Consider the following 20,640-nt stretch of genomic DNA (forward strand, 5'->3'; position numbering starts at 1 on the left):
GAAAGAGAGCAGGAGGAATACAAAGAGAGCAAGAGGAATTCAAAGAGAGCAAGGGGAGTACAAGGAGAGCAAGAGGAATACAAGGAGAGCAAGAGGAATACAAGGAGAGCAAGAGGAATACAAGGAGAGCAAGAGGAATTCAAAGAGAGCAAGAGGAATACAAAGAGAGCAAGAGGAATTCAAGGAGAACAAGAGGAATACAAGGAGAGCAAGAGGAATACAAGGAGAGCAAGAGGAATACAAAGAGAGCAAGAGGAATACAAGGAGAACAAGAGGAATACAAGGAGAGCAAGAGGAATACAAGGAGAGCAAGAGGAATACAAAGAGAGCAAGAGGAATTCAAAGAGAGCAAGAGGAATTCAAAGAGAGCAAGAGGAATTCAAAGAGAGCAAGAGGAATTCAAAGAGAGCAAGAGGAATACAAAGAGAGCAAGAGGAATTCAAAGAGAGCAAGAGGAATACAAGGAGAGCAAGAGGAATACAGGGAAAACAAAAAAAAACAGGGAAAGTAAGAAAAATACAAGTAAAACGAGGGAAATACAAGGAGAACAAGGGGAATACACGAGAACAAAGGGAATACATGGATAATAAGGGGAATACAAGGAGAGTAAGGAGAAGCGAAGGAGAATACAAGGAGAACGAAGGGCAGTGAAGGAGAACAAGAGGAATACAATTATTATTATTATTATTATTAATTACAGTATAATTTAATGTGATAATATTCACACACATGTAGAGCTAGAGTCGTTTGTTTGTGTGCGAGATACTCACTGCAGTTTTCTTCGTCGCTCTCGTCTGGGCATTCGGCGTGTCCGGAGCAGTGCAGATGTCCGGGGATGCAGGCCCTGTTCTTACACTGGAACTGATCGGGTCGACACGTGACGTTGTGACAACGCGTTACACTCTCGTCGCTACCGCCGGGGCAGTCCTTGTCGCCGTCGCATACCCAAGACTGGTGGATGCAAGTGATTCTGTCTTCGCACTCGAACTCGCGGGGCAGGCAGTGCGACGTGTGCGTGGGTCGGTCTGAGCAGCCCTGAAAATCACGGACACCGATAAAAAATTATATGCACGCCACTTATACACTATTCATGAGTGGCAGCGGTTACAGGCTACAATCCTAATCAGTACTACAGTACACATCGTCAACTATTAACTATTCATCGACAGCGGTGGTCGCATGTTTGAGTTCTAGGCAACATTTCACACCACTGATAAGCTTCGGAACAATTATTGACGTTCATTATGTGGCACAGTCTGTTCACTGTATTTTTAATCTTGATGCACGTGTACCGACTCCTTGTCATGATATAATGATTTCTACGACAAACTTGCAAATATGGCATAAAAAGTACAGTAAAATCTCTGTTAACAGAATTAGAAAGGATGACCACATTTTTGAAGAAAGAAAATTTCACATGATAAATATATAACTCTTTTTAAGAGTTAAAAGTTTAGAAATTGACTCGTAAGTTGTGTTACATGAAAACATCACGTATATTAAAAAAAAAGTTAATACAATGCTTACAGTAGGTATAGTATTACCACAGTCTAGTATATACAGTCACGAAGCTTGAGTTGTGAGGGTACTAGGAGCAATAGACTGTGCCGGTACTATTTCGCATTGTCTGTAATGAGACGATAGTAGCGATCCTAGTGGTTAGCAACTATCTATGGATGCATATTTACTACGTATTGAGCTTCGTGACTGTATATACTAGACTGTGATATTACCAAATCTAATTCTCGACAGACATTCGGTTAACGGAGGTTTTACTCTAGTTACACAATATAAACATGGGAAGATTTATTGAAACAGATACAGGAATTGTTGAAATATTTTTAAACGTATTCCCCACAGGAATCAGTGGGTGACAGCCATTTGCACCTCTCTGTTGATCCCTAGATATGATAAATGCCTCAAATTCCGGTGGAGAATATGTTGAAAAATATCTACCTCAACAACTGTTGTACCTGTTCCAATAAATCTGTCCATGAAATTGTGTTTTCTTTCTGTAAACAGCCCAAGGGAAACTTACTTTCTGGACGCGTCTCGTACTACCATATCTAGTTTTACAGATAAATGCTATTTCGAAATATACACAGTCATTCGAAAATTAGTGGCAACACTGCTAGTATTCAGCTCCTCTAATTGTGACTAATGTAACTGGTGTGACAGACATCGGCAAAGGTAGGACAAGTCGAACTTATCGAACGCGAGTAAGTTAACCCCAGTGAGCTCTATACTAATCATTGGTTAACCCCCACCCTCTACTATTCATAGTCAACCCCCTACAAGCGCGGTTATTGTCCCGCTCATTCGTGTTATTACTAGCGTCGACAAAGCCTGTCTCTGTCAAAACAACCAAGTTCATCAACAAAAGGGAAGAGATACTATTTCCATAAAGAATGGGAAGAGCAATACTTCTGTTGTGAAGAAGTAACTAGATAGTTTGATTTTTTTCTAAATGTTTATTTTCTGGACATAAACGTTTGACTATTTTAACGAGACATGTTTTTACAAATTCTCCTTCCCTGTAATGCTTTTTTGATTTTGCAATATACCAAGCAATTTCATAGCTTGCTTTAATTATTTTATTTCACATAACATCCGAGCCCGTTGTTGTTGTCGTTTTCTTTTCATAGTGGTTTTGAATTGCAACAGCTGTTTGGCACGATCTACACCTAAAAGGGATAGATGTATATAAATACAGATAATTTATTTAGGATTTACTTTCTACCACTGTAGGTTGCCTACAAAAAGTATAAAGTTACAAACAATAATTTTATTTGTATATGAAGTGTTCAGAGCCATAGTGGGCCAAGCGCCATTTATTAAAAATGGGGAAAACAAGGGTTAAAATTAAGTGATTGTCATAATTTAACGAAATATATAGCAAGTACTATAAAGTATGTACATTTAAACTAAATGATATGTCAATCTGCATTAGACTATGGTATTTACTTAACTTTAACCCTCGCTTTCTCCGGTTTTAATAAATGGCGCTTGGCCCACTATGGCTCTGAACTCTTCATATACTGTAAGTGATTGAAAAACGTGACATTATTTATTATAAAAATAAAATAAAATAATATTCAGATGAATCATTTATAAGTTCTATTAGATATACTTGAAAGTGCTATAAATATGTAATAAAATGTATTAAATTCACGTTTTAATTGGAAATAACCGAGAGAGAGAAATAAACTGTTTCACAGCTTGCTTTAATTAACTTCATTAATTTACAATTATTAGTTATTGTATAATAATCTTTATCTTACAGTGATTATAGTCTACAGTAGTTTTACTTTTCTTGTGGGTCAGTTTACATGACGCAGTACTTGAAAGTAGCAGCTGTATCCTGGGTTATTGCTTCAATCACAGCCGTCACGTACGGATGAATACAATTTGCTGTGTTGAATCAGGATTAAAAGTACAGTGAACAGACTTTACAGTAACCAAACAACACTACACCCCACTGGTAAACTGTTCATCACTGGTGATTGCATTCTAATTTACTCTACCGCAGTAGCGGATCTTGCGCACTAGTTTTATGTAGGACTGCACACTACTGGTAGGTCTACTCTAACATTAGTGGTTAGGGTTCTGCACACCATTTCATCCCTCTGAAACTATCACCAGCGCACTATAAACATAAAGCAGCACTGCATACATATGAAACATTTTCCTTAGCGATAATTATCATATGTAAGTGTTCTAATGTAGCACTGCAAAACACTGATACATAATTATTGTTATTATAAATGGAGACTGTTAAAAACACGCCACTGACACATTATTATCAACATTGCAATATTAAACGTTACTGATATAATAATAAAAAGTAATACTTACACCTCTGATTAATATAGGCTTACTACTTATTATCGACGGTAAACACTACTAAAAGACGTAAGAGAGTTGGTGAAGTTAGTGATAGCGAGATATACAGAGTGTTAAAAAAAGTGTCCTATATTTTTACAGGCGGTAGCATTGGTCGAAACTAGAAAAAAAAAGTTCCTATAAACATGTGTACAGAAACAAATATCTGTTGAGATATGGGCCATGCTGGATTTTGGCCTATGATATCACTTGTCTGTTACGTAAATATTATAGAAGGTGCTCTATGTGGTTACAACACATTTTTACACATGCTTCAACCCTTCTTCTCAGTAAATCACGAACTCTTGTGACCACACTGGCTGTTGTCGGATTTGCTCACATGCATTGGATAAACACTCCTGTAACGTTTGTACATTGTCGATGGATGTGGCATAAACCAATGTCTTTAAATGTCCCCACATAGCCAGAAATCCAAAGGATTTAGGTCAGGTGATCGGGTAGGCCATGCTACTGGACCTCCTCGACCAATCCATCGCCCAGTTAGGTATTGTCGCACGAGGGGTAGAAAATGGAGTGATGCCCCGTCGTCCATAAACATAAAGACAGCCTACACCACTAAAACTGTACGTATTGTACGTACTTACTAACACAAGTAAAATGACAGACTCCGTAGTATCCTGGACCTTTGTTTACTACTACATTCTCTGTTTATTTCTGTTGAGAGATGCTATCCACTCTCAAATCATGCACCATTTTTTATGTTTTTAAACGCATGACAATCGTAGGCCATAACACAGCATGGTCCATATATCAACAGATATTTGTTTCTGGACACAGTTTATAGGAACTTTTTTTCTAGTTTCGACCTGTGTCTCCTCCTGCAGAAATATGCGACACTTTTTTTTAAACATTCTGTATATGGCGAGATCAATCCGAGGATTCGCTATGAGTTTACCTGGCATTAGTCTTATAGTTGAGAGAAATGATTGGAAGAAATAGAATAAAAATATCAGCTTAAGCGGGATTCGAACCCACGCCCGATCACAACCTCGGAGCACAAGTCTAGCTCGCCAGTCCCTGAACTACGTCAGTGACTAAAACAAAACTACACTCCACTCATACATCATCATAAATATAAAACAGTATTGAAAGCCAATGATATTCTACAAAGTTGACAGTGACCTCACACTCGAGTCACAAAATAATTGTACACGCCACTGATACACCGTCATCAGTGGTGGTGTGACTACAAACCTCTTCGTCCGATCCATCGGGACAGTCCAGATCGCCGTCGCATCGCCATCTCGACGTGATGCAGAAGTTTTCCGAGCAGTTGAACTCTGTCTCCGGCGCGCACGGCGTGTTGGGGCAGTCCTTCTCGTCGGATCCGTCCCCGCAGTCGTCATCTCGGTCGCACACCCAGCGCTTCTGGATACATTTGCCGTTAGCGCAGGTGAACTCGTCCGACCGACACGTTTCATCTGGCCATGCACAAACGAACACATACAAAAGCTGCTATGTGTACTGTACGCTACTATCTTACTGTGGTCAGTGACGTGCATGAGTGACATGCCATGCTCGTGCTGTACGCCACTGAACGAGTCAAGTCAGTGGCGTTCATGCCATTTAGTCACTGCATGGTATTGTTTTATTATGTTAGAAACTTATGCAAAATGTTCAATTCGTTAGTTCTACGACTTACAGACAGTTTAATAAAGTAATCAGAGTGTGAATTAATATCAGAATGGTTCATTATAATAAAGAGATGCAATTTGTGTTAGACCTTTCGCTACTTTTACGTCAGATACTTGGGGTAAAATTCTTGCGACACTACAGTAGACAAAAATTATGGGATAAATTCTATGGTGTTTGTGTAAAGGCAGATAGGTCATAAAATGAGTTTTGAGTTAAATGAAAATTAAATATCGGACCCTCATTGAAAATAAATTTTACTCAAAGAAAACACATCAGGTGCTACTATTCTTTTGTTTTTTACACATCCACTTGTAGAATTTAAATTGTGTATTCCACTGGGAAACAAAGCTCCATTTGTATAACAAATGTCTTAATTCCCTTTACTCAATACCATCGAATTTTCCTGGTTGCTATTCATATATATTTTCCACGACTTGTTATATTTATCTTAAGTACAAAAAGTAGCAGGAAACTACAGCACCGTGTCACCTTACTAGGTGACTAGTATTATGGGATTCCTGTGGCAAAAATTCTATAACTCAAGTGACAGAGGAATTCCTAGAGCTGAAGACGCCACTTATGATACTACATTCAGAAATCCGAATTATGAACACAATTTAAATGCTTCCATTAGACACATGTCACACTATATATTTCCACGCTCTCTGCTGGGTTAAAATCCGCGAATCTCAGATTTAACAGAAAGTGTGATAACCACTATACTACTGAGAGAACTATAAAGAAAATACAGGAATTTGAAAAGTCAGTAAACAAAAATTAACGAAACTAAAGAAAATTACTTCTTAAAAGGGGATTGTATTTCATGTGCATTGTTCCCGAACGAAATGATATAGACCTATTTTTAGATTAGGAATTTACGCTTATATGTACGTCCTCTGCAGCTTCGAGACAATTTGACATCTCAAGTTTCTTCTCCTATCATTTAATACGAACAAAATCTGGCTAGGGTGGTTTAGGGTAAAATTAATGTATACACGAAAACTGAATATTAAATCCACTTCTTTCAATATCAGTTCTTGAGAAAGCATGAAATACTATTACTGAACGAAGCACAAAAAAAGAAAGAACAGCTATTAATAGAATTAGGACGGGCTGTCTTTAATCAATGCAATGATTGATGACTTAGTACTTCTAAACTTAAGTGTCTGCTTAAAAGAGCTAATACATCAACATAAAATCCTCATGATGCTTACAGAGATTTAGTTATGAAATCTTGAAAGAAAATCCACCTGAAGTCTTTTAAATAAATCGTGACCTGAAAGCATTGTAATATCGGGTGTATGATAAATAAACGCTCATACAAGTACCCATTCTTTGGAAATATTTAATGAATTTTCTTTTCTACGTAACATATCGTTAAATTCATAGTAAACGCATTAATACATTTGGCTAACAGTCCGAAAATTTTCACTTCGTTTTAGGTAGATTTGTAAATGATCATAAATAAATAATCTTTAAAATAAATATTATGACAAATTATGTCCACCGTTCTGGATTAAGTGATAAATAGCAAGCACAGGAACCGCATTACCTGACACCTTTGAAATCAGTCTGATAACCTAGAAACGCACACTTTAATAAGCCTACGTGATGTAAAACCACAGTCTACTATATACTGTCACGAAGCTTGAGTTTTGAGGGTGCTAGAAACAATAGACTGTGACGGTACTATTTTGCATTGCCTGTAATGAGGGGATATAAGCGATCCTAGTGGTGAGCAACTACCTAATGTTTGCATATTTACTACGTATTGAGCTTCGCGATTGTATATACTAGACTGTGGTAAAACTGTGGAAGCTACAATCCCTCACGCCTGAAATAAATGCCTTCCGTTTTCGATCATTTGTTCTAGGGAAAACTCTCCTTTTCCATACTTCCATTCGCTCTTTTCGATTTTCAGATGTTGCCACCACTGCTATTGCGACGAACAACACGAGTCCTAGAGCGACATCTTGGAAGTTCAGTGAAGATAGTATCATAGTATCACAGTCTAGTATATACAGTTACGAAGCTTGAGTTGTGAGCGTGCTAGGAACAATAGACTGTGCCGGTACTATTTCGCATTGTCTGTAATGAGGCGATAGTAGTGATCCTAGTGGTTAGCAACTTCATATGGATGCATATTCCCTACGTATTGAGCTTCGTGGCTGTGCTTGCTATACTAGACTGAGATAGTAGACTGCAAACCGTTTGAAATAATATTTTTGGTGATTTTTTTATATTTATTTTGTGATGAATAATAGTAAATAAATTAATGATATAAAGCGTATTCCTTAATATTATTATATGTTGTGATTTGTGTGCTATAAAGGCCATGTATAATGATGATGTTAAATCGTGATGTGCTGTCGTTAGTGATTTACAGGGAAAGGATTTATATGTAAATACATATTTACTTATAAAGCTAATATAATTTATATTTTGCATTATCTTTATGTTTCACAATGTGTAGGGTTGAAAAATCCTACTTTTATTTTCCATATTTTTCCATATTTTAGAGTTTAGTACATATTTTCGTTAATTTCCATATATTTTCCATATTTCATATAAAACAGTCCATATTATATTAGGTTTAACAATAAAACAAAACAAAATTCCATTAACTTTTAAAAATACATTTCAACAATAGAGATTTAAACACATGTTCAGTAATCCCTTTAACATCAGAGTTATTTGAAAATTAGCAGTCCTATCAACAATGGGAAAGTAAGTTACAAAACTGTATTAATTTAATTTAAAATTTTTAACAGACTTCAGTTGTGCAGCTCAACAGTTAAATGCCAGTCAGAGTACACATAGGTTCAGTTTTGTAAATCATACTATAAAGACGGTAAATATGCCAAAAGTACGTCATTCAGTCAATTTAAAATCAAAACTAACAAGTTACATTTCAGAATTTAAAGAAGATGGTTTATCAACTGACAATAAAATATTATTTTGTAATTTGTGTCAGTGTGCAGTATCATCTACACAAAAGTTCCTGGTGCAACAACACATTACAACTAGTAAACATCAGGCCAACAAACAACTAAATTCCAAGCAGAGACAATTGTTTTTAACACAACCAACAACATCGAATGTAAGATCTGAGTTTAACATCGACCTGTGCCGTTCTCTCATCTCTGCTGATATTCCTCTCTACAAACTAAAGAATAAGGTCTTCAGGGAATTCCTTGAAAAATATACTCAACATACAATCCCGGATGAGTCAACACTTAGGAAGACGTATGCTCCATCCATCTACGATGAGACAATACAGAAGATAAGAGATGAAATTAAAGATAGTTCAATTTGGGTTTCCATTGATGAGACTCCCGACAAAGAAGGTAGACTTGTTGGTAATGTAGTTATCGGTTTGTTAAGTGAACAATATTCTGAACGAATTCTTTTACATTGTGATGTTCTAGAAAAGTGCAATAACAAAACTATAGTTAAACTGTTCAACGAAGCTATGGGTATCCTGTGGCCAAAGGGTATTATGTACGATAATGTGTTATTCTTTATTAGCGATGCTGCCCCTTATATGGTCAAAGCTGGACAAGCATTATCTGTTGTATATCCTAAATTGACTCATTTTACTTGTGTGGCGCATGCATTTCATCGTGTGGCAGAAGTGGTCAGAGACAATTTCCCTAAAGTAGATTTGTTGATTTCATCAGTGAAAAAAGTATTTCTCAAAGCTCCCAGTAGAGTTAACGTGTTGAAAGAAATGTACCCTGAAATTCCATTGCACCAAAGCCAATTTTAACTAGATGGGGTACATGGCTAGAAGCAGTTGAATATTATGCCGAACATATAGACTCTATTAACAATGTTCTCCTTGCATTGGACTCTGAAGATGCAGTCTCAATTGATACTGCGAAAACAGTTACCTGTGACATAAGTGTGAAGAATGACTTACCTCACATTCAGCATACATTTTCATGCATCATAAAAACGCTCAAAAGTCTCCAAAATAGGCACCTTTCACTATCTGAAAGTTTTGAAATTATAAATAGTACTGTGGAACAACTGAATCGTGGTAGAGGTAAAGTTGCAGATGCACTAAGAGCTAAGGTGGACACTGTACTTTCAAAAAACCCTGGATATGAAGAACTACAAAAGGTTGTTGCTGTGATGAGTGGTGAATCAACAGTGAAGATTAACTTGGACTTATCCCCAGCAGACATTGTGAAATTGAATTATGTACCAGTTACTTCTTGTGACGTCGAACGCTCTTTTAGTCAGTATAAATCTATCCTCAGAGACAATAGAAGAAGATTCACTTTTCAGCACTTGAAAGAAATGTTTGTAACCTATTGTTATGGTAACAGACAATAAAAATTGTGTTTTGTTGAAACTACATTGGAAGATAAGGTACGTCCATTATATTTTTTGTTTAGTTTGATTAAAATGTACCAATATTTAACGTACATAGTCATTTTTTTATAATTTTAAGTCCATATTTAATTCCATATTTTGGTAAAAATCCATATTTAATTCCATATTTTGGTAAAAATAACTACATATATATTTACATATTTCATATATTTTTAGTCCATATAAATCCGTTCCCTGGTGATTTATAATAGAATTCCCTTACATGAGATTTTAATTATTAACTTAAACATCCAACGAACTCCAATGTGATTCCTCACAGGAACATGAAAATCTCTCTCTATTACTTTGAAAGTTAACGTGTTCTTGCTTGTGTCTATTTCGTGTTTTGTACCTAAGTGGTGAATTTTGGCCATTCGAACCAAATGACCAGTCATACGCAGAGTTGATTCTTGAACTTCAATAAAGGGAAAAACAAATCAATTTGTACAGCGTTTAATAATAATAATAATAATAATAATAATAATAATAATAATAATAATAATAATAATAATAATAATAATAATAATAATGACATTGTTATTTTTTATTATTATCATTATTATTATTATTATTATTATTACTATTACCACTACTTATTCACAATACAGTGCAATGTGTTAATTCGCATTCTGATCACAAATATGCAATTTATTCACAAATAACCAATATATTATCTTGCAAACATATCACACGAAAAATAATTAAACATACATGTAACAGATACAAAAAAATCTACAATACTCTTGATTTAAACATGGTAGTCAATATTTGCAAAAACAAGACACACAAAATAAAACAAACATAAAAACACATACAGTAATAAAGGAAATTAAATTATCAAATATACAAAAATTAACAAACATAAAACACATACGTAACAATGTTCTAGTTACCTGTACTGCCGCTTATCTACGTCACAGGTCTGGATACTGTCACTGTACGTACCTGACATCTATCGGTGACATCTCTCACTCCCACAAGCACCCAAGCATACCATAATGTTGTCATAACGATTGCTATTCAGAGTAGGACAAGCACCCGAAACATTGTCTCTTATAAGAAAAAAAAAAAGAGACTAGCGCAAGCGAAAGAGTTGAAAGCTACCAGATATTTAGTTTGTATTTACATAGGCCCTATACACGAAGCGAGACAGTTCTACAAGGAATTTAGGTGACCGTGAAAGTAGACACTACATGGAATGAATTACATTAATAGCCCATTTACAAATTGGGGTAATCTTCCTGTCCGCTGTTGAGCAAGATCATGCTAAATTGGGCAAACCAGTTTCCCTTTATGAACATGCAAATACGAGTAGGGTAAAGGTTGGTAATATTGTGATACTAATAATATTATGATAGTTCTTTTTTTTTTAGAATTTTTTACAATTTTACTGAGTGAGAGGAAGATCGGTTTCTTGCGTCAACTTATTAAGGGAATGATCGTGGACAAGTTTCTGCACAAAACCGGTCCTTCTCTCCCTCAGCAAAATTGTAAAAAAATTCTCAAAATGTACTATCATAATATTATTAGTATGACAATATGCCTCTTCCGTTAAGAATCATGCATACTTCTACTCCGAATTATCTGTTATGACGCTTTCAATTTCTTACAACTTTTCAAAACCGGCATCAAGCACTTCTTTCTATCCCTCAACACAGAACGTCTTTATACTCATCCTCCTACACTGTAGGAATACCTCGTCTCTGGAATTCGTTATCTAATGACGTCACGGACTGCCCGACTTTATCACAATTCAAAATTAAATTGAAAAATTTTGTCTTATTTAATGCTTTAGGTATTGCTAGAAGTGTTGATTTGTGTTTTTTTTTACTCTAGATTAAAATGGCAAATTTCTTGTTTATGTTAGTTAATTAGTTAGGATACAATTAATTACGATACTTAATCACTCAAGTTTGTGTGACTGTAACCTATGTATAATTGTGTGGCTTTACTTTGTTTATAGTGTGATTTTTTCTTTTTATTTCTATTATTGTATTTATATTTCTGGTGGTGTGGAAGAGATGGCCTGATGGCCTTAACTACACGAGAATAAATAAATAAATAAAATAAATAAATAAATATTACCAACCTTTATCCTTTATCTTATCACAAAATAAGCAATTTATTTCCCCAGCGTCTCACTGAACTTTCATGTCTTAAGATGTTATGAATTTATACCTGGTGCCAGACCTAAAGGAATTTTTGCTTTACTTACTTACAAATGGCTTTTAAGGAACCCGAAGGTTCATTGCCGCCCTCACATAAGCCCGCCATCGGTCCCTATCCTGTGCAAGATTAATCCAGTCTCTATCATCATATCCCACCTCCCTCAAATCCATCTTATTGTAGGGATTCGTAACAAGCTGTTTTTTACGGTGATGGGTTGTTAGCCCTTCGCCCAACCCCCAAGCTGGAGGACCACCCCTTATCGGCTGTCCACGACTGCTTATTCAATATATTCGCAGCTACCCTCCATATCTGGAGGCCGTCTCCTCTATCCGCAACCTGAGGACGCGCCATGCCGTGCTTTTCATGATCAAATGTTTATTCTTAAAGTATCAATCCTAGAAAACGATAGCAGCGATACCCAATTAAACGTGTGGTGAAGAAGCATGATATTGGGGAAAGTTTTCTCTAATTTCTGTCTCCTTTCATTGCAATAATTATCACGCCATTTATTTGTTATTCACAGTCATATTTTTCAGAAGAATAGTAGCAACAGTGAAATATTGTATCGTACCGTCTTCTCCAGGAGGCCAATTCCGCAACTGAGATTATACGGGACAAGTAACCATGAAAATCGCTGGTCTTAGCTCTAATTCTTAGTGTTCGGGTGTGGCAAATTGCACAAATTAATTGAAGTTCTTGGAAGAGTTGATACTACTTTCGTAATATATCCAGTGCAGCTTGTTCCGTTAGTAATATCCGATCCGGTTTTCACCAGTTACATTTTAATAACCCCGAATTTTTTTCCGTCTATCAATGATTTCTTATACAGGCTTTGTTTTCAAAAAACATATAAATAAAAAAGAACGATCTATGTTTTATTAATGTGACAAGACTTGATTTGATCTGAAACTGGACTGAGTTTAAATAAAGACTTACTAGTTTCATAGAGTATCGAATATGAAAAGTACAGGTTAATAAAATTAGTGATCTATGGACATGCGAAGGTTCTACATTCAGAATATTATAAGATTTACAGACTGAATCCTTTGAAGTAATATCTAGAAATTTGTTAACACTAAAGACAGACATAATACGGTTCGTTCTCTCCTCGCATCTTCAATCCGTCAGAATGCATCCTATGAGGTTTATGAAGAGGTTGGTTGCGTCTCTTCTGATGGCTCTACTAGACGTCCTGATATCATCATAATTGATCGGCAGAAGGATAAGGGTGTCATTCTTGATCCCACAATCCGTTTCGAGATGCACGAGGAACAGCCACAAGAGGTGTGTCGTGAAAAACAAGTCATATATGAGCCTTGTTGTCAGCATCTTGGAGCACAATACCACATCACACATTGGACAGTTTTTGGGCTCATGTTCGGTGCCCGTGGCACGATCCCACGAGAAACTTTAAATCAACTTAAACAATTTAAAATTTCTGATGCAACAATTGATGCCATAGGATCTCATGTGTTAAAATCATCCTTAGCTATAATTAGTAATCATTTGTACCCAACAAACTTTTATTGTAAATGATTTCCTATGTTTTCTTATCATTTAACTTATCTTAATGTTTTTTTCTGTCAAATTGGTTTTCATGATTATTCTTTATGAATTGATTAGTAGGCCGATCTATTCGAACCCTTATTTAGGGCGGATTTTTTATTATAAACAAATTCTCTAACCTTTAAATTGACAAAACTTCATTTCTCACACTATTTTATTAAACCGTGTCGGACTGTAAAGAAAACAACTATCGCAATGATAAATAAATAAATTAAAATTTAGCTTCCCTTATGAAAAGGTTGCCAGATTTGACAATGCGTATCTATATATATAATTTGAACTGGTAATGGAAATTACGGGAAAACGGCTGAACGGATTTTAATGAGTGACCCCTCATTTTCATGCCTGGCATCCAAAATTTTTCGGAAAAGTAGTAGTTTTCAGTGAAATGTCAATTTTCCTACATAATTTTCCTATTTTCCAAAATCCATCCGTTGTCAGTTTTGAGAACTAATTTTATTCAATCACGGCCGACTTGATTGAATTTCAGAACAAAACACACACTACAATAAACAATAGGCTATTACACGAAGGCCATGACCTGCAGGATTGCCGACATATTTAGAGCTCAATTGAATTTGTTATTAAAAACTGATTCTGCAGTGTATAATTTTCTGAGTACAGCTGTGTATTGGATATTCAAATCTACGAAACTTGAGGTGGTTTGATGACATTATTACCATTAGAAATTAAATATTATTATAGTTAATATCATGATGCATCTATGTTTTAATTAATTATACATAATATTGATGCTATATTGATGACATGAAAGTGAAACGTTTTGTGGTTATGTAAGTAAATGTAGAGAATATCTTAATTTAGATCTTCATTTCTATAATTTGCCGAGTGGCTGCTATATATAACTACAAAACTTAAGTAAGATAATAATATTGTTATTAAAAATCAAATATTTTTATACTTATTAACCCAGTGGGGTTGGGTCTTTTTCATATACTTAATGGCGGTATAGTGTAGATATTGATATGTGTCATTGTCTTCAGTATTGGCTCGAGAGAGTGCAAAAATTACAGTTCCTAAGGAAAGATCAAAAGGTACTGTATTACTTACTGATAAAATAAGAGGCCTAGAAAATTTTGTACTCTCCAGATCATTTCAGCAGGATCTCTTAGTAGGATAAAATGATTTTACGCTCTACATTTCAAGTTCTACATGCTGCAGCTATACGAAAATTCTATTCTTCGAAATCTTAGCAAACCTGACTTTTTTTTTTAACTTTTGCCTACAATCCACAATGACCTGAAATAGCTACTGCTATCGTCCTGACATTGATACTTGCGTTTTGGCGTTGAAACTCAAAAACTGAAGTTGGATAGGTTCAAGAAAAAGTATTTGGCCTAAAAAAATCCATTCAGAGAGAGTATGTTTCATTATTATGGAAGCAAATAACTTTCAAAATATCTGGTATTCTCATTGAAAATAAATCTGAAAAATTTTTATTTGAACGTCTAACGAACTTAGTTTGCAGCAGAATTTGCTGCACAAGCCACTAGTTACATATAATTTGGAAACACACCTAAAAGGTAAAATGATATTACATTTGAAACGGTTAAGGAATCGAATATACAAAATGTCAGAAAAATTTACACCTAAGTAGCGTTTGTGCTCATTTACAGTTAAGATAGGGGGAAAAAATTTCATCAGATATACCGCGAGAAAAATAATAGTAGCTACGGATTTATTGGGATTGATATCTAAACCAATTAACAGCCATCGGTTAAAATACTTGAAATTTCCATTATCACTCCCATACAAATGATTTCTCAATATCTCAACCGATCCTTTGAGGGCACTATTTCCTTCACAATGCTGTGTGTTAGCCCCAGGTTTTTACATTTATTGGTAAATAAGGAAGGTATAGTACCACGTGCTCCCACCATCAGACCTATTACATCAATGTGGGACAGGCTATATTTATCTTTATAGAACGGGATTGTTGGTTCATAGATCCGTTTCTTTTCACTGTCCACCTCATGCGGTTGATCTGCATGTGTCTCAAATCTGATGGTGGGATCAAGAATGTATGCCGAGTTGTTCTTAATGGCAATGATATCAATTCGCCGAACACTTCCTTGTGTGGCTAGTCCCTGCAACTCTTGATGGACTGTAAACCCTACTTCCTTCAGTACTTTATATGTTGTGCAATATTATAGTATTGTAATATTTCAATTTTCCTACCATTTTTTCTATTATTCTATTAAAATTATAGCATATATTATAACCTATTAACCTGTTGTATCCTATAGGATACATTGCCAATTTAAGGGTTAAATGTATAAGGAATATCGACTTCTTCAAGTAAAGGTAACACTAAATTTTCAAGATGAATCGACGTACAAATTCAAGTAAACACTGCAGAACTTTTTTGCTAGGAATGCTGCAAGTTAAATGGCTGAGTCCATCTGAATGACCTGCAACTGGGTAGGCTACAGGAGGCGATAGAACAGCAGACACAAAAGAAAGTGGAAGAGCAGTTCTAGATATAACCTGATAGGGAAGAATTATAACGGGAACATGAGGTGAAAGCCATGGTTGATATAAAATAAATATTTTGTACAGAATGAGTCGCAAATACGTTTAAAAACTTTGTGTACGTGTTTCTGAATATGAATAAATACATTTTAATAGAAACATGAACTTGTGCTTCTCTATCGAAATGATAACCAGAACTGAGTATCAACTGAAATATTTATTTCAAAATAACAGTTAAGGAGCCGCTTAAGGTTACCTTCCACATTCTTCACACACGCTTAAGAACGATGCAAATAAAGGTACGATCACACGTCGCTACTTTTGCAGCGCTGCAGTACAAAAAACTGCGCAACTCTTGTACTGCGACGTGTGAACAACGGTGCAACCCGAAAAGTAGCGGCTGCCGAACCTGCTGCCCGCTACTTTTCCATGCTGCGCGCAACTTAAAAGTAGCGACGTGTGAACAGGGTTCTCAGGGTTGCAGCTGCAGCATTTCTGATATCAGTTTTGTTGAAACTTTTGCTGCGGCTACAACCAGTGTTACCACCCAAATGTGTCAATGATACTTTTATTGTTTGGATATATTTTAATGTTAAATGTGATGAAAATAAATTATTTGTAACAGTTATTAAATACACAACACAGTCTGAGCATAATTGGTGACGATATAATTCATTTTTTAAATTTTCCGTAGCGTAGTTCCAAACAGGAGGGTTGCCAACATTGATTACGTCAATATACTGTTGGTTATCATTTAAGTATATGGGCGGTTTTAAAAGCTTTATAGTAAAAATAATGTCAATTTCTGAATACTAGATACGACAGAAAAGCAAATAATAGATAAGAAAGCTTTCGCATGAGTTTCTTAATAATGCGAACATAACCACAAAATGTATATTGAGAAGTCAACACGGAGATGGAAACCTGTAGCAAGACTGCGGCTGCAAAAGTAGCGCCTTGCGTGTGAACAGACTCGCAACCTCCAGTTGCAACTTTTGCAGCACTCAGGTTGCGCAGCACGAAAAGTAGCGTGCAGCGCGCTACTTTTGGCTTACGTGTGAACACGACACACAACTTTTGCAGCTGCAGTATAAAAGTAGCGACGTGTGACCGTACCTTAAGACTGGCGACGAATCCCTTCGTATAGTCAACACCAGGGCTTCGACCACTCAACTTTATGGACTCGCTGGATTGTCCCGGTGCAGTTCCGGGTTCGAATCACGGCTCTGGATAGATAATCTTTTTTTTCATAATCTACCTGTGTTTCGAGAAAGTTATAGAAAAGCATGTTTTCTGTCCGAATGCTTAGAACATTCTAGATATTGAATTTGCCTATAAATAGGTCTAGGTGGTTCCAGCCGCTCGTGCTCAGTGCGGTACGTAGCAGTCAATTCGGCTGAAAGTTATACGACGCAGGGGGACTGTGTTTACGGTATAGTCTGTAAAACGCCGGTACTGCATAACTTCTCAATCCGCAGGATGAGAAGAGTCATCCAGTAGATAGTATACGAGTAAAATTTGCTAGTAATCTAACAAATAGGCATATGTGACAAATAGGCATGATATAAATTATTATTATTATTATTATTATTATTATTAAACTAGTTCGATTAATTAAAATGTGTCTCAGTGAGCCATATAGCAGAGTCCGTATAGGTCAGTTTCTGTCAGATGCGTTTCCAATTCACTGTGGGCTAAAGCAGGGAGATGCACTATCACCTTTACTTTTTAACTTTGCTCTAGTCTAGAGTATGCCATTAGGAAAGCCCAGGATAACAGAAAGGGTTTGGAATTGAATGGGTTACATCAGGTACTTGTCTATGCGGATGACGTGAATATGTTAGGAGAAAATCCACAAACGATTAGGGAAAACAAGGAAATTTTACTTGAAGCAAGTAAAGAGATAGGTTTGGAAGTAAATCCCGAAAAGAAAAAGTATATGATTATGTCTCGTGACGAGAATATTGTATGAAATGGAAATATAAAAATTGGAAATTTATCGTTTGGAGAAGTGGTAAAATTAAAATACCTGGGAGCAACAGTAACCAATATAAATGATACTCGGGAGAAAATTAAACACATAATAAATATGGGAAATGCCTGTTATTATTCGGTTGAGAAGCTTTTATCATCCAGTATACTGTCAAAAAATCTGAAAGTTAGAATTTATAAAACAGTTATATTACCGGTTGTTCTGTATGGTTGTGAAACTTGGACTCTCACTTTGAGAGAGGAATATAGGTTAAGGGTGTTTGATAATAAGGTGCTTAGGAAAATATTTGGGGCTAAGAGGGATGAAGTTACAGGAGAACGGAGAAAGTTACACAACGCATTGTATTCTTCACCTGACATAATTAGGAACATTAAATCCAGACGTTTGAGATGGGCGGGGCATCTAGCACATATGGGCGAATCCAGAAATGCATATAGAGTGTTAGTTGGGAGGCTGGAGGGGAAAAAGACCTCTGGGGAGGCCTAGACTTAGATGGGAGGATAATATTAAAATGGATTTGCGGGAGGTTGGATACGATGATAGAGACTGGATTAATATTGCTCAGGATAGGGACCAATGGCGGGCTGATGTGAGGGCGGAAACGAACCTCCAGGGTCCTTAAAAGCCAGTAAGTAAGTATTATTATTATCCCTAAATACGCACACGAATTTTGTAATCCATTCACGACTCATTTTGAACAAGTGCAAGTGAATATACAGTGAAAAGTGGGATGCAGAAATTTAATATGAAATTGAACGTTTAGGCTAAAATATTACCACTATGAAAGAGAGTTGAGCAAATTCTGATGTCACACACATTGTCACAGCAGCCTTACAGACCCATAACAAATGTCGTATTTACAGAGGCAATAACCACAAGCAACAGCAGCAGCACTAGCACCACCACAACTCACCGCACCCGTGAGTTACCATGGTAACTACAAAATCAAGCGGGTTCATGCAGTAGCAAGCAAATGAGAACATAACGAATGCTTATTTAACGTGAATTCTGGTTGGATCTGAGTGTTTATTATCGGTAACAAATTTATGTTTGTAATATGCATAATTAATCCATCCTTTGCCGCACGGTCGCCGGCGATCAAGTGACAAGTAAAACTGCAACAGCCGACACTGATTCACAGCCTCTAAAACCAAGCAGACCGGGCTCTGAATAGAGGCAGATTCAGAGGAATTTTAGGTGTTAATTTTCTCAGAGTGCTTTGGTTTCTTATATCAATATAATCATATCTATGGTTAAACTCTGCAATGCGCTGGTAATGCATTCGGGAGTGAAATTCTATTCGAAAGTGTAATACAAGTCTGTCGTACGAATATAATGGAACAATACAGTTGGCAGGAAAGTGTGATGCTGAAACAGACCTAGGGTCCATACGCGTAAAAGGAAGAATATTGTTATTTTTAGTAGGTTATTTTACGACGCTGTATCAACATCTAAGGTTATTTATCGTCTGAATGAAATGAAGGTGATAATGCCAGTAAAATGAGTCCGGGGTCCAGCACCGAAAGTTACCTAGCATTTGCTCGTATTGGGTTGAGGGAAATTACGGGAAAAATCTCAATGAGGTAACTTCCCCGATCGAGATTCGAACCCGGGCCACCTGGTTTCGTGGCCAGACGCACTAACCGTTACTCCACAGGTGTGAACAATATTATTATTATTATTATTATTATTATTATTACATCTGTAATTTTTTACTTGGTTATTTAACGAAGCTGTATCAACTACTAGGTTATTTAGCGTCTATGGGATTGGTGAAAACGAGATGGTATTTGGCGAGATGAGGTTGAGGATTAGCTATAGATTACCTGAAATTCACTTTACGGTTGGGGAAATCAGCCCAACCGGGAATCCAACACACATCCGATCGTAACCCTGGATCGGCAGGCAAGCGCCTCAATCAACTGAGCTACGGCGACGACCTTTCTTAGTTTAATAATAATAATAATAATAATAATAATAATAATAATAATAATAATAATAATATCATCCGTGGCGCTATAGCCCGTGAAGGACCTAGAGCGACCAGTCGGCTGCTGGCATCACGCCCACATGCTGAAGCAGAGTGGACGATCATCCAATCAGAATGGAAGTATCGTGTGGTTAGCACGATGATCCTCCAAGCTGTTATAGCTGACTTTCGAAACCGGATTTCGCTACCTATCGTAGCTCCCCAAGTGCATCACGATGCTGGGTGCGCATCGGTCCCATACACTGGCCAAAATTTCATGAGAAAATTTATTTCCCCACGAGGACTCGAACCAGCGCGCATTCCGCAACGCGAGTCCTAGGCAGGATGACTTAAACCACTACGCCACGGCGCGGGACTTCCTAATTTAATCCGGTAGTTAAATTAAGACCTTTTAACCGAGAGAGTAGAGTAAGGATATTTAATTTGAAGATATACAATCACAATGTTCAGAATCATGGTAACTAATAAAATCATGTTGCAATTATGTCAGGATACCCTTGTCTCTCTTACA

General features: G+C 36.4%; 1 protein-coding gene across 7 annotated transcripts in view; it reads right to left on the reverse strand.

Moving 5' to 3' along the window:
• Window positions 1-20,640, reverse strand: part of LpR1 (Lipophorin receptor 1) — a 263,945-nt gene that overhangs the window by 90,737 nt on the left and 152,568 nt on the right. For 5 of the 7 annotated variants that reach the window (XM_069817316.1, XM_069817319.1, XM_069817318.1 and 2 more), the window contains exons 4-5: window positions 5,098-5,329; window positions 771-1,035 (exon numbers count right to left, since the gene is read on the reverse strand). In XM_069817316.1, coding sequence (XP_069673417.1) covers window positions 771-1,035; window positions 5,098-5,329 — 497 coding nt within the window. The remainder of the gene's footprint in view (window positions 1-770; window positions 1,036-5,097; window positions 5,330-20,640) is intronic. The other 2 variants (XM_069817314.1, XM_069817315.1) reach the window with 1 other exon arrangement.

This window comes from Periplaneta americana, chromosome 17, assembly GCF_040183065.1.
Source record: "Periplaneta americana isolate PAMFEO1 chromosome 17, P.americana_PAMFEO1_priV1, whole genome shotgun sequence".
NCBI lineage: Eukaryota > Metazoa > Arthropoda > Insecta > Blattodea > Blattidae > Periplaneta > Periplaneta americana.